Source organism: Antechinus flavipes, chromosome 1 (genome assembly GCF_016432865.1).
Source record: "Antechinus flavipes isolate AdamAnt ecotype Samford, QLD, Australia chromosome 1, AdamAnt_v2, whole genome shotgun sequence".
Lineage (NCBI taxonomy): Eukaryota > Metazoa > Chordata > Mammalia > Dasyuromorphia > Dasyuridae > Antechinus > Antechinus flavipes.
The window spans coordinates 441,045,506-441,061,745 of NC_067398.1; the positions used below are offsets into that span (position 1 = coordinate 441,045,506).

General features: G+C 30.9%; 1 protein-coding gene across 2 annotated transcripts in view; it reads right to left on the reverse strand.

Moving 5' to 3' along the window:
• Positions 1-16,240, reverse strand: part of ZC2HC1A (zinc finger C2HC-type containing 1A) — a 54,793-nt gene that overhangs the window by 35,894 nt on the left and 2,659 nt on the right. For both annotated transcript variants that reach the window (XM_051969999.1, XM_051970000.1), the window contains exons 2-4: positions 10,219-10,295; positions 7,875-7,991; positions 1,352-1,493 (exon numbers count right to left, since the gene is read on the reverse strand). In XM_051969999.1, coding sequence (XP_051825959.1) covers positions 1,352-1,493; positions 7,875-7,991; positions 10,219-10,295 — 336 coding nt within the window. The remainder of the gene's footprint in view (positions 1-1,351; positions 1,494-7,874; positions 7,992-10,218; positions 10,296-16,240) is intronic.

Below are 16,240 nucleotides of genomic sequence, written 5' to 3' on the forward strand. Positions count from 1 at the left end.
GAGAAAAAACTGCAGCTTAATTCCAAAAGCAAGGCAAATGTAGGACCTATGGATTAGAAGGCTTATGGCTCAAATATAAATGAGAACTAACCAATAACCTCAAATACACTTTCCACCTAATCTAATCATTCCTTCTGCCTCCAGATTATTTCTTATCAATCCTGCTGCTCTGAATAGAAGGAATACTATAAGCAAAAGTGCCTAGACTCCCAGAATTGCCATTATTATAGAACATCTTTGAGGAGCAGATCTAAGTATCACATACATTCATAAGAATTAACACTACTGTTCATTAAGTAAACAATTATTACATGCTGAACCTACATACTCCTAAGTCTGGAATCTGTTAGCAGTTTCTTTGTGCCTTTGAGCCCTTGACTCAAATTCCCTAGAGACTATCCCTGGACTTTGCACCTATTCTCCTAGATGGCTCTTTATGGTAATATAACTTTTTAAATTTAATCTCTAATAGAACCCTGAAATCCTGCTCAAGATTCCTGGATATGGACACATCCATACCCATGCTTGAACACAGCATATAACTAGCTTAAACACATAGCAAATTTCAGACCTCTTCAGATAATTTAGATTCTTTGAAAGAGAAGCTATTAGAAAGAACTAGGCCAGAAGATAAACCACTATGTAGACAAGTCAAAATTTTAAAAACAAATTTGCTGTGTTGAGATGCCTACTCAAGTAAACAAAGAGAAATCTCATTTTAATGGCATTTTTATATCCTTAAAGTATCACATGTACTATGTAATTTCTGTCAAGAAATTGTATAAACTTTAATTTTATTAAAGAAGACAAACTACATATCTATTTCATTGTGGAAGATAAATAAAATGTGGACTATTAACACTTCAAACTAAAGTATTACACTAATAAATTCTCTCATCACAAATGTAATTTTTTCCCTGATGTTTTTAACTTCAGAAATAAAATTAAAATACTCCTTTTCGGTATTAGACAGTACTAAAACAATGAAGTCTGAATGTATATAATTAATCAATCAAATTTCAGATAAAATAATTTTACAACTGAATTTTTAAAATAATTCTAAAATTGAAGCAATTTCAAAATGAGCTCTATTATATGGAAAGTTAAAATCAAAATGCTGAAATTATAAAATGGTACACTTTCCCATCTTTCACATCTTCATATACACATATTCATAGATGAATCATATCTATGCTATAAACTCAGGTTGTTTCTTTTGAGCTAAAAATTATAATTTATCAGTCTATGATCATCCTATTTACAATGTAACAGCAGTAATACATGTATATGAGTATCTTTCAAAACTCCCATCATAATTACATATCTCATTGATACATATACATATGTATACCAGGATCATATGAAGGTGGAGGTGGTGGTGGAAGTTTGCCACCCTCTTTAAGTGCCTGATCAAGTCCTTTAGCTGCCCTTATGGTGGCAATGAATTCTTCATGTTTTCTTCTCCAGTTGGACTGTTTCTTTGGAGGTTCTGGCTAGAAAAAAATTTTTCAAAAAAATATTTTTCAAAAAAAAATTAATTCTGCACAATGAAATAATAATTTCATTTTACTTTCAACATTGTATATTTCAAAAGTTTTCATAGTTTATTTAAAAAAATCTTTTAAGTAGAGCATTACAGAGGATATTCCAAAATTCTCAGTAGTTTTAAGCTAATTCTAATAAATTGAAACTCCACTGAGATTTGACATCCTGTATATAAATATATGTGTGTATATGTATGTGTTTAAATATATATAATATTAGGGTAGGATTTTATCCAATCTTACATTCATAAATGAATATAATATAATTTATGTAACTCATAAGATACCAAGTTAAAAAAGTTTTTGAAAACCAGTATCATTTGGCTGAAACATCAACATCTAATATAAAGAATTATATATGCATATGCATCCACATTTATACATATATATACATATGTATATATGTATATGTATATGTATATATAGATATATAGATATATACACACACACACACACACACACACACACACACACACACACAGAGCTAATGACACTTTTTTCCCAAATCAAAAGGCAAATTCTTTGGAAAAGTTTGGGCCATTTTAATAAACAATCTTATAAACTAATATTAAAGTATAGGCAATCAAACTTTTTGTTCAATTCATGTTTTTGTTATTAAGTTTATTCCATACTATTTAATGATGTTGCCTTTATCAACTATTCAAAGTTTTCTGTTGCCTTCTCAATTAAAGAGGACAACTGTACATGAATAAATGGGCTTTCCCCTACTATAGCCAAGGCTTCGAGAAACTTATTTAATCTAAAAGAAGAAACAGCTGGTTTATTATTTTTAGCAACTGTACATAGCAATAGGTTAATGTGTGCTGATAAAATAAATGAATAGGATTGTGCCCTTAATGGTTTCTTAATTCATTTCCCTCTGCATGAGTAAATATTAGAAGAAGAAAAAGTTGAGCTTTAGATAGTGAAAGGAACTGGGTATATTTACTTCTCTCTCTGACCCTCCCCCCCAACTGATTCTTTTACCATATTATTTACTTGCTTAAGAAAACTTATAAAAACAATTGTTTAGGAAAAGATGTATCAAATCAAGTACAATTTGTTCATTTTTTTTGTTTCATTATAGTTGTTAACCATTTCTTAAAATACAACTTAAAGAAATTTAAACCTATTATTTTGCTTGGCTATGGCTGGTATAACAATATTATTAGATGGAAATTACAAAAGCAGCAGCTTCAATTATGAAGTTTCCTAACAATTATAACTATTCCAAAATACAATAAGGTGCCTTGTTGGTAAGTAAATTTTCTATTATGAGATGTGCTCAACTAGAGGAACATAATTTAATATGCCACATTAATAATAAAAAATACAATTATTTAATTGGTGGAAACTTTTGACAAAACAAATTTCTAGTAAGAAAGCAGAAGAATATGTATAAGAATAAAAACATTATTCCTTAATATGGCTAATCATATCTATCAAAAACCAGGGTCCAGAATTGTAATGAAGAAATCCCAAACCAAGATTTTTTAAATCTAAACTTGATTTGTCAAATAGTCTGATGATGTATTTCAAAATAATTCATTTCCTTTGTAATTTTATCTATTTTATTTCATGCAATTAACACTCTTAAAAGAAGGTCTATAGAATTCATTAGATTACCAAAGGGAGCCACGACACAAAAAAATGGTTAAAATGTCCTATTCCAAAGGTCTTTCCAAGTAAGACCAAGAACAAATAAAAGATGGTTCTTTAAAGGATGGTTTTTATCACCATTCATATTCAATCTAGAGCTAAAAAATTGAGATACTGCAATTAGACAAGCAATTATGCACTACCAAACAAAACTAAGTTTTTCACAGTTGATATGTGATCTATTTGGAAAGCCATAAAATTTTTTTTAAAAATTCACTTTTGTTTACAATTTATTTATTCCTGAGATTAACTATTCTTTGCATGTTTGATAGAATTCACCAATATGTTCATCTGATGTTGGGATTTTCTTCTTTGAGAATTCATTCATAGGTTTGTTAGATTTCTCTTCTAAAATTGGTTTATTTAAATTTCCCAATTCCTACTATGTTATCTGGATATTATTTTTATTTTTTGTAATTATTCATCCATTTCATCTAACATCTATTTTGTTAGCATTAATCACTACTGAGAATATTATTCTTTTGATCTTCATTTGTTGTGTATTACTTTTTAATCTTTGACTCTAACAATTTGGTTTTCTTTTAAAAAATATTACTCATCTATTTTATTATTTATTCGTTAATCAAAATACTTTTATCAAGTCTTTGGTACTTCAGCTTTCATTTTATTAATATTTTTTTTGATTGTCAAAATTTATGTATTAGTATTTATTTGGAATTGCTTTTCTATTTTTTATGTCTAATCTATTGATCTCTTCTTTGTCTTTTACAATGATAAAATATTTAAAAATAAAATTTCTAAAACTCTTGGTTTGGCTGCATCTCAAGTTTCCTTTTGTTATATCACTGTGGTTATTTCTTTAAAGGCATTTTCTACTGTTTCTATGATTTCTTCTTTGAATTACCAATTTTGTAATATTAAATTATTTAACATCAAATCAATTTTAATCCTTTTCCTAAAGATTCTTGATTTAATATGACTCAAATATTTACTGGATTGCAAGCATTAAAGAATATACTTAATATCTCTGCTTTTCTGCATTTTTGATGAGATTTATAATACCTGAATTTATAATTAACTTTTGTAAAGTACATACACAGCTAAGAAATATGCATATTTATTCTATTCCCCATTCAGAAATCATAGTTCTATCCTATGTAACTTTTCTAAAGGTCTATTCAAGTATGTAACTTTCTTGTTTATCATTCTGTTAGATATGTTTTAGGATGAAAGAACACAGAGATCCCCAAGGATTACAGCTTTATTATACATTTTTCTCTATAGAATAACTTTTCCTTTAGATATTGAAATGTTTTTTGTTTTTTTTCTTCTCAGGTTATTTTTACCTTCTTTCTAAATCCGATCTTTCCTGTGCAACAAAGTAACTGTATAAATATGTGTACATATATTGTATTTAACATATTCTTTAACATACTTAACATGTATGGGACTACCTGCCATCTAAGGGAGGGTGTGGGAGGAAGGAGGGGAAAAGTTGGACAGAAGGTTTTGCAATGGTCAGTGTTGAAAAATTATCCATGCATATGTTTTATATATAAAAAACTATAATAAAAAAGAATTTATAAAAAAAAAAGGTCAAAAACCAAATTAAAAAGAATTGGTACAACAACAAAAAAAGATATTGAAATGTGCCATTCAATGGATGCACATTAAGTAATATTAATTTGTTGGTTATGGTATTTTTAAATATAATAGTTTTTCTGTTTATCTCTTTTAATCATGAAAAAATGTTGTACCTTGTCTGAGACTTTACTACCTCTGTTTTTGTGTTTATTTGAAGCATACTAAGTGCTGCTTCAGTCATTTAATTCTTCATGAACATGTCTGAAATGTTTCCAGTGAACAATATATTATTAGATTCTGCTTTCCATGAACTATCCTTTATCATTTCATAAGTGAATTCATACTATTGATATTCACAACACTGATTTTAAACTGATTTATTAAGTCCCTGTTTTACCTTCCCTTACCTTTGACCTCTCTGCATCTCATCTTTCCTCCCATTGTTAACAAAAAAAAAAAAAAAAAAAAAAAAGGTAAGAATGTACTAAGCAATGCCCTTCTATTGCAATTGCTCCTCTTTTTCTTCTTGAGCAGATACTAATGAGATTCTGCCATTTCTTTCTCTACCTTTAATCTTCACTCCAACTTTGTTTTACTCGTAACTAATTTCTCCCATTTGGTGGCTCAATGTATACAGTGCTGGCCCTGGAAATGAGTTCAAATCCAGCTTCAGACACTTATTAGATGTATGACCTTGATTAAAGCACTTAACCTCTGTTTGCCTTATCCACTGGAGAAGAAAACAGCAAAATGTTCCTGGATCTTTGCCAAGAAAATCCCATAGCATTGGTGTGCTATGGTCCACAGGGTCACAAAGAATCAGAAACAACTGAACAACAACACTATCACCCATCTCCCCTCTCCCTGTCCTCACCTGTTTCTCAATTGAATTTGTCAATTTTCTATACTAAATTTTTTGTGGATAGGTTCAATGAATGTCTTCTGTCAAATTCAAATAAAAGTAAAGTGAACATAATGCCCATTTCTCCCATCCTTTCTTCCATGTTTATATAATTTTCCTAGAGTACGCAATTTTTTGAAATATTAAGTCCCACACTTCCTTTCTACTGCTCTCTCACCATGTATTTCTTTTCTTTTCCCTTTCCTATTTTTTAAATTTAAATTAAGACTATTGAAACAGAACAAATTCAACCCCAGGCTTGGTATCATTTACTCTTTATGATTCTTGAAGCGCTAAGGATTCTGGTGGGATACTTGTTTCTTCTCTATCTGTTAAAAGGTAACATACCCATCATATCGTCCCTTCCAAGTGCTCCAATATATTTACTTTACTAGGTTTCTTTGTACACCTATATATTGTCTCAAATATTCTATTCAGCTCAAGTCTCTTCCTCAGGAATTCCTCAATGTCCTCTATGTCATTAAAAATCCATTCTTTTCTTGTCCATTTTTCCCTTATGGGACCATATTCAGTTATCCTGATATAATTTTTGCTTGTAATATTACATTTTTGTAAGATTATATTCCAAGTAATCTTTTTCATTACATTGGTAGCTGTCAAGTTATGTGATCCCAACTGTGATTCTTTGGTGTTTGATTTGAAATTGCCTAGAATTTTTATTTTAGGGTTTCTTTCAGGAAGTGGTAAGTGGATGATTCTTCCTTTTTACTTTGCTATCTAGTTTTAACAAATATTCACTATGATTTATTAAAATATGGTGAGTAGGCTTTTTTTGGATATTGGTTATCTTTTAAGACAATGTTTCTTAGGTTATGTTTCCTTGACATATTCTTTCAATTTGTTGTTTTTGAGAAGATTTGCCCAACATTTTCTTTGATTTCATTGCCCTATTTCCTGTTGTCGTTGATTTGTTTAGTTCATTTTTTGGCCCAAGCTTCAGGATATCTGTTATTTGGATAAGATCTCATACTTCATGTCCTAAGCTATTTATTCCCCTTTTAATTTTTTCCTTTAATGTTTCATTTCATTTAAACAGCCTTTTAAGAAATCTCTTTGAAGAATTCTAATAGATCTTTTAGTTATAACATTCCTTTCTTCAAGCTCTGTCCATAGAAACTGTTGAGGTTCTCTCTTCCTCTAGACTCATTTCTTGATCATCCTTGTACCCGTAAAATGCCTTTATCCTCAGTATCTTCTTTAGTTTAATCATATTTTCAGCTTTATTTCCCGAATAAGAACATTTTTCTTGATTTCTCTTGCATATTTGATTAGAGTGGTAAGCTCATTTGTTCCCAGGCATTATTGTCTAGGGTCCTGCCATTGGCCATTCTCTTCTGCTGGTGTTTCTGTGCCAAAGTACTGTCAGGCCCCATGCATGCTGATATCATCTGGTTATAAAACACTGAGCTCCTTAAGGCCACAAGGGATGACTCACATCAACTTGGCACAAATTTTCCAAGCCTTTAGGGTATGTAAACATTGCTGCCCACTTGATGGCACTGGCTAAGTCATCCTGGAGCCTGCTCATTGAAGCACTCTAGCTTTCTTTCTTTTCTGTGTCGGGGGTGTATTTGACCCTGCAGAGGCTTCCTAGCTGGAGCACTCCAAGCTACTGGAAGCCAGAAAGCTTCTATGTACTTCATCTGCACTAGTCTCAATCCAGTTCCTCATGCTGGGCTTCTTCTTTAATACTTTCAGAATTCTGGATGTCCTTGTTTGCCATTTTAAATTGGATGGACGTACTGGCTAGCATTTTACTTTTTTCTTAATTACTATTTGGCACAGTAATTTTTTCATGACAAATGAGGGAAATGAGTTATTCTGCTCTATACACTTTGCAATCTTGACTTGAAATGGATGGTATAATCTTAAGGCATATTCTTCATATCCCAGGAAAAAAGTTTCATTCTCAAAATGTATAATTGAGGCCATTTAATTATTCTCCAGATGAAGATGAATTTAACTATGCTAAACAACTAAAGCGTTTCTAAGGAAAATTCATTTCTTCTCAAGACAGATCAATAATACCACTTTTAGAGATGACTAAGATATGGCTTTTCACTAAAAATCATTCACCAGATATTGGATTTAGAAATCCCATGGATGTGGATATAAACATTTACATGACTAGTGTAATACTAGATACTCATTTTGGGTTATACACTTTTTCTGTGTAGGTATCATTCCAAATCTTATATATTTACCCGAGGTTTAAGTGGTTTTACTGTTGGAATATCAGTTCCTTCAGCTCTTTGCCTGCTTGAATCAAAGGCCTTCCGTTTTTTAGTAGCAGTTTTCTGACAAATTGGCCCATGCTTTTTCTGTTAGAGGAAAGAAAAATCACAATGCATCATTTTCTTCAATAAGGAATAATATAAGCTCTTAAGAGTGAATCTAATCTATTTTAAAGAAAAAAATCTCAAAGACAACATATTTATAGCAACCATGAAAACATGACTTATGTTAAAATATGAAAGACAGTAGTAAAAAATGATAATGCATAACATATACTTTACCATTAATGAATCCCATATTTAATCATTATTATTATTATCAAACATATACACCGTAATTTTTTTCTCATTCAATTTCCTATGTCCTTAACATATCAAGTTCTCACATCAATATATTTTGCAATTTGTCTTTGTCCTTACACTAAACCCATTGCTGGTGCCACTATTATAAATTGCTTTGATACCTTCCATTGTAGTTCTTCCTGTACAAGTTTTTATCCCTATCCTTTGAAACAAACTCACTGAATGGAAATGGAAGTTGGAATAAAAGTATTACATTCTTAGTGAGATCGACAAAAAGGAAAAGGAACAGGCTTACTATCAAAGGGCTATCAAGGGTCTAGCATGATAATTTGGTCACTATGAATTGAGACACTGATTGAGCTTCAGAATCTTTTCAGTATTAGAGAATCTCAGAATAAGATTTTAATCTCTACCTGTAATAAAATTTTATACTACATCATCACAGACAAGTGGCCAATTAGTTTTTGTTGGAATATCTTGTAAGAAAATCCATATTATATTTAGATATGTCTCATTTTTAGGACTTTATGTGAAACCCAAACCGACCTCAACCTAATTTCTACCCATTGGGTCACTCCTCTAAGAGGAGGTCAAAGGTGTTTGATGTTGAAGAACTTAAGAGATTAGCTATTTTTAAGCCCTGAATTTTCCGAAGTCAAAAATTTAATAGGCAGCAAATAAAGATATGAACCCAGTCTAGCTTCAAATTCAATGTCCTTTCCTTTAAATTACCCCTCTTCCAAATGAAAATGTTTGAAATATCTTATGTTTGTGAGTGATCATGTCCTTAAGTTTTGTTTTGTCTTTTCTTTAGGCGAAAAAAACCCTAGTTCAATTTGGAATATTAACTGCCTCGCTGTTTGACTCAGTTCACCTTCATCCTTTTCCTTTTGGCAAAGGCAGTAAAAGGATAACACAATTTTAATGGGGTAACTAGCTGCACTGAAAACATTTTCAGAGCTAAACTCAACTCTATTTTTTCTTCCTTGATCTTATAATTTAATATAATAATTACTTAAAAACAATAAACTCCTCACTTTTTAATGGGGATTCTCTTGCTATTCCAGGTATTTTAGACAGCTTAACTTATAGTACTAGAATGAGAACCCTAAGAACTGTACAAAATTAAAATTACCTCTATCACTACAACTATATTTTTTCTGATAATTATCTTTATGTTTCTTCCACTTGTAATGTTTTCCTTCTATGCTCAGAAAAGTATATTTTTTAAAGTAGTTTCACCAAAGTTCATTGTACTCTGGAAACCATTTAATATGCTAAAAAGACATCTTGCCAGGTGATTACCTCTTAAAACAATGCTGACCATATAGCACTTACTTCAAAGTCTTAAATGGAGAATTTAATATCAAATGTTCATTTTCACATTTTTATAAAGACAAAAAGATAATAAAACCACTTCCCAAGGTTATTTAAAATTCAAAGAGTACATTTATTTTTGTAATTAAAAGGAATAAAGATAACAAAAAAAAGAGTTCAATGGAAATGTAATGAATCAATGCCATCAATACTTTTTTTCAAAACTATTACAAATGAAATAAGTAAAATTTATTAGCATTTTCTCTACTGAAAAGCCATGCCCTCTTTCTCTTCCCTGATACTACCAACCTGGTTTACTCCATTCTTTTTCTCCTGGAATTCTATGCAGCCTTTCACTCTTATAGAATCTTGTTCTCTGCCAGCTTTCAACTAATTTATTTGCTACTTTATTAAACATCTATTAATCACATAGCATTTTTACTTTAATGAGAAACTCCTGATGATTATTTAAGACACAAAAGATATGAAGATCTAATAAAAGATTGAAAAAATGAGGTCTTTTGAAGCATCCCCTCAAATTACATTATGGAAGCAATTTCATATAAAGTTGATAAAATGCACCAGTTAATTCATGACCTCAGCAGCATAAATACCCCCTCTACTAATGTGGATTCCAACACATTGATGAATTAGTAAATGCAAAAGCAAACAGGCAAATAATCAATGTACTCACTAAGGCAACTGGAAAGAAGGTTCTTCCACAGATCTTGCATGGTAACAATTCCCCAATTTGTACTACACTTCCATTTTCTAAAAAAAAGAAAGAAAGAAAGAAAGAAGAGAAAAGAAAGAAAAAAAAGAAAAATTTTTAGTTTTCTTAGTTCACACATTAAACTATGTAAACCTAAATATTACTAAATAGCCTTTAGCTCAACAAATTTAAATTAATGGAGCTCCATGAAAATTTTATTTAAATTTTAAAATCCTGTATATATATATTGTTACTAGAACTGTGAACAGCCATTATGGAGAGCATTTTGGAACTATGCTCAAAAAATTATCAAACAGTGCATACTCTTTGGTCCAACAATGTTTCTACTGGTCCTATATCCCAAAGAGATCTTAAAGGAGGAAAAGAGCCCCATATGTGGAAAAAATGTTTGTGGCAGCCCTTTTCATAATGTCAAGAAATTGGAAACTGAGTGGATGCCCATTAGTTGGAGGATGGCTGAATAAGTTATGGTACATGAATGTTGTGGAATATTATAGTTCTATAAGAAACAATCAGCAGGATGATTTCTGAGACGTCTGGAGAGATTTACATGAACTGATGCTAAGTGAAATGAGCAGAACCAGGAGATCATTATACATGGCAATAATAAAATTATAAGATGATCAATTCTGATGGATGCAGCTCTCTTCAACAAGGAGAAGATTCAAAGCAGTTCCAATTGTTCAATGATGAAGAGGGACATCTACACCCAAAGAGAGGATTATGGGGATTAAGTGTGGATCGTAACATAACATTCTCACTCTTTTTGTTATTGTTCACTTGCATTTTGTTTTCTTATTCATATTCTTTCTTTTGTGATCTGATCTTTCTTGTGCATCAAGATAACTGTACAAATATGTTTATATATATTATATTTAACATATTTTAACATATATAACATATATTGGATTACTTATCATCTAGGGGAAGGTGTTGGGGGAACAGAAGGCTCAATAACTGAAAAAATTATCCATGCATGTTTTGAAAATAAAAAGATTTAATAATAAAAAATAATAAAATAAAATAAAATCTTGTATATAAAAATCGGTATCTAGTATCCAGACAATGTAATAGCAAAATATTATGATTTAATTATTTAGGACAAATATGAAAAATTCCTAAGAATTCAGGAAGAATAAAATGGATCTCTCTAAACATAGTTTTCTTTCATTTATAGCAACCTAAGGTTATTTTTCAAAAGGACTTGTACATTATCAGTAAGCCACATATTCCCAGGTATTAAGCTACTCTCCTCTTATAAATGGAACTAAGTAGAACCATGAAACAAGTTAACCCTTTCAGAACACCATGCTCTAGGGACAGGACTTCTTAAGCTTTTTTCCATTTAAGACCCTTTTTGCCCAAGAAATGCTTACAAGACCCTAGATATACAGACATTTAAGATAGACAAATAAAACATTTGCAGGTAATAAATCATAATTGTGACCCCCATATTTAGTTACAAGACTCTACATGGGATCACAAAACAGTTTAAGAAGCTAAGCTCTAGGGTATATTTTTAAGTATTCTAGCACACTTGAAAGCAATTTCTAAAAGTATTTAAAAATAAGTAGTTTTGATATTGGAAATCTGGTACTATGTTATACATTTTAATTCAGGTATTTTGCTTTAAAGATAATCTGAATAGTTTCTCATGCAAAATGCATTTACATTTACACTTATTTTACTATCACAAAAATAACATTAAGAAACTCATTTCTACAGGTTATTCACTTACTCAGGAAATTTACAATGTAACATGTATCTAGGCTACTCAAATTTTATTATTTATTATTCAAACAAATGTTACCTACAACAATGTTCAACACATCTTAAATCTATAATATCGATAATATAACCTAATTTTATTACTAAATAATTTATTTTTAAGCTGTAATATTCCATAAAAGATTAAAATAAAAAGAATTTTTCTATTTTCTCAAGAACTAATGTATACTTATTAACAATTTTTCTTAGTTATGTTAAAATAAAGTTTTAAAATAGTTGATTATAAAGTACCACTAATTATAATATTCAGTTAAATTTTAATTTAAAAAGCAGTACAACTATGACTGACTCATTTTAAGGTATCTAATGAGTTTCACCAAATCCTGTAGAACCAAGTAACAGCCATTAACCTAAATTCAAATACAGTAAGCAAAGAAGTACATTTGTTTCTAATTTCCCTAGTACTTCAATGCCCTATTTAAGACTGAGGCCATTACAGCAAAAGTTAAGTAACACAAAATACAAAAGCCAAAGTAAGCTCTACCCAGTTCTTCCTTCTCCAATAGCAGAAGCTAGGTTATTTGGGGAGAACAATTTCAACTACCTGGATCAACTAACTCCATTAACAATCCAGAAAGCTGAGGCCACTACTGATTATTTTATCTTGAGGTAGAAGTGATGTACTACAATGTCAGCAAAATGATGACCAATGAAACATAACCTGTCAGATAATCTAAGCTTAGTTTTCAGGAGTTCTTAGTCTTTGTCTTTCCTCATCCTACCAAAAACAAAAACAAAAATAAAAAATTTCATTAGCAAGGTGAGGTAACTCTCTCTACCAATGCAAGTCAGTATCTTTTCTGCAACTTAGTCTTCTGAGAATTGCTTAAACACTGGAAGATTAAGGATCACACAGATGGTATAAGAATCTAATTTCGTGGCTATGAGGCTAAAATTCTAGTCCCTATGCCATACTACCTTTTCCTACATATACTCCTACATATTTCCTACATAAACTCTGGACAGTTTCTTTGATGTTTGATAATGAAATGGATAATTTACTGATTTCTCATTTAATAAAATTCTTAATATATATGTATACGGTGTTCATTTGAACCATAAACTAAGACATGAAATAATGGTATAAAACGAGGTGGTATAATGGTGTCTGTTAAACCAAGCTCTACTTTAAATAAATCTCAAAAGTATTGACATCTAAAATAAGAACTAGCCTAATCTTAATACACAGTACAAAGGACATGACAGTAACAATGATAGCCCCAACAGTGAGAGTTAAATCCCCAATAGTATGCTAGTAATATGCCAGTGAATAGTAATTACTCATGAACAAGCTCTAGAGTTCTACAGAATCCTAGAATATGAGCATAGTTTATCTTCTTCCTGTGAATAAACCATCTAGAATAAGAATGATCAGAGAGAGATAGATGAATAAAACTCCACAACTTTTCTCTGTATCAGAACTGACAATTCCTCTGAAAAAAAAATGGGACAATAGGCCATACAAAGCATTTTACCACCAAGTAAAATTCATTAGATATACAAAATTCTGCATAGCTGCAACTGGGTTCTTCTTAAAAAACACAAACCTAGGACACTAAGCACTGACTACTATCTCCATGAAGTTGCCAGACAATTTACAATTGTAGTGCCAAAAAGAGAATAATTTAATATCATATATTAGCCTTGCAACTCAGATCTCAGCTTAAGTAGACCAGGAGTCTACTTTACAACTTATGAGTCTACAGAAAAAACTAAAGTTCGAAGGTAGACAGGAAAGACCAGTCTGGAGTTATAAAGCTGAAAGATTTAGAATGGCTGGCAATCCTTCCAAAAAATCAGCTAAACTGTGTCAGGAGTGGGGAGGAACGCGAAGGGGGTGTGGGGAGGGAGAGGACTAGCACAGACTTGGTGAACAGCATGAGGGTTGGGACCCTGCTGGCTATAGGCACTTATAGGAGAGAAGAGTCCTAGGTTTTGGTTCCAGGGCAGAAAAGACAGTAGGAATTTGAAGCCACTGGAGGAACCATTGAGAAAGCAAGAACTTTTGCGGGGAAGCAAAGCTTAAGGCAATGTGAGAAAACCTCAAGAAAGATGGGTTGTGATAGAATACTAATGTGATATAAGAAATGACAAGCTGGTGCATTTAGAAAAACATGGAAAGATTTAAGGAATATGCTATTCATTGCCAGAGAACTGATAAATAGAAATATGCATAGTGTGATCTCATATTTACTTATGTATGTATTTTTACATATGTATGTATGTATAGTATACATATTTATATCTCATTGTAGCCTTCTCTAAGGAAGTGGGAAGGGGGAGGGAAAAAATAAAAGGTACACAACAGAGCAAAGACCAACAGAAAACCTAGAAGGAAGCACAGGAAAACTGAATGGTTTTGAAAACAATGTTAAGTATTTATTATATGGGTATTCTTGAAAAGCAAATGTATTGTTTTTTATTGACTCTTATGTTCTGCTATGTTCAAAAAAAGGATTTTTTTTCCTTTTGTATTTAAGTTTAAATAAATTAAAAAAAAAAACAGCTAAATCCCAATAATGGTACAAATAAGTTATAGATAGATGGATGAGACTAGAGAGGGTCAGTAAGAACTCATAAATTCATCACTTCAATAAAATTATAATATTTCAGAGCTGGAAGTAACCATAAAAGTTACTTAGTCTAAGAATACAAGGTTCCTGATAATATTAAGTTACTTGGCCAAAGTTATATTAAAGTACTAACTGTAACAACTAGAATTGAGGTCTCCCTTCTCTAACTGAAAGTTATACCACACTGCTTCTGCCCTATACTCCTCACTGAAAAACTGATTTAATTTTTTTAAGGTAAAAGTCTAGTTAACTACTGATGATACAGAGGGAAAGTAGTATGCAAATTATTCATAATAGCACATAATTCTCAAATCATCTATATTTACTTTTGGAATATAGGAAGAGAAATACTCAATATAAATACACATATACAAGTCCTTTATGTGACTACCCTAATTTTTCCTGACTCAGCTCTATTGCCTGACAACACAAGGAGAACTAGAAGCCTGACTTAACTACAAATAATAATACATATTGTGATAAAGAAGCAATACCCAGATAATCAGGATCACTAATATTCAATGAAATTTAATTTATTTCTGCTAGAATTCTTTGAGAGTACTTATATATTTATACCCAGATTTGTCAGTCTACTAGTCTCCCTCAGAAGTAGTCTTCTCACAGAAGTTTTGTAAGAAAAAAACTTGTTTGCTCAAACAGCAATTTCACAGCCATTTCTATAACATAATCCAAAGGTCTCTTTTTCTGTCGGTCTCTCATTAAGCAGTATTTAATATTTTTAATTCCAAAATTATGGGGGAATAAGCATTTATTTACACACAATGCCTACTATGTCTCAGGCATTGGATTAATAATTTTTTATAAATATTATTTCCTTTGATCCTCACAAAAACCTTTTGAAATAAAGCTATTATTATCCCCATTTTACAGTGTAGGAAATTCAAACTGATTTTGCCCAGGTCAAACAGCTAATGTCTGAGGTCAGTTTTGAACTCTGTTATTCATGATTCCAGGACCAGTTCTCTATCTATTGTGACACCAACTACCATTGTAGGATGTCTTAAAGCCTAAATATGCACGGTTTATAGTCTCACAAGAAAAGAAAGACTAAAGTAGAATCTTTTACAGATAACTTAACAAGAATCCCATCCTAAATCTTTGGTGGGAAAAAAAATTAAATGGTGCTTATCATAAAAATAAATGGCATCATCTTTCAAATAAAAAATTTTAAGCCAAATAAAGAGTAAGCAAATATCAAGATAAGTACTAATTGTATATATATAAACCATAAAAATAACAGTTGATATTTACTATATAGAGTTCTTTTCTGTTATAAAATACTTTACATACATTATCTCATTTGAACTTCATGCAAATAGTAAATTAGGTATTATCACATATACAACATAGGCATTATTATGATGTTCATATTTAAGTTGAAGTAAGGCTTAGTTAAATTATTTTTCCAAAGTTACACAGCTAATAAGGAGCTAAGAACTGAATCTAGCTTTTCCAATTCCAAGTCTAATTGTTAGAACATAATTCTACTTTGCTTGTAGAAAGAGATTAAGGTAGTATCATCCAGCATCAGAAGAAAAGAATCATTTAGTAAGCACCCACTATCTGCTAAGGACTGTGCTTTACAAATATTATTTTATTTG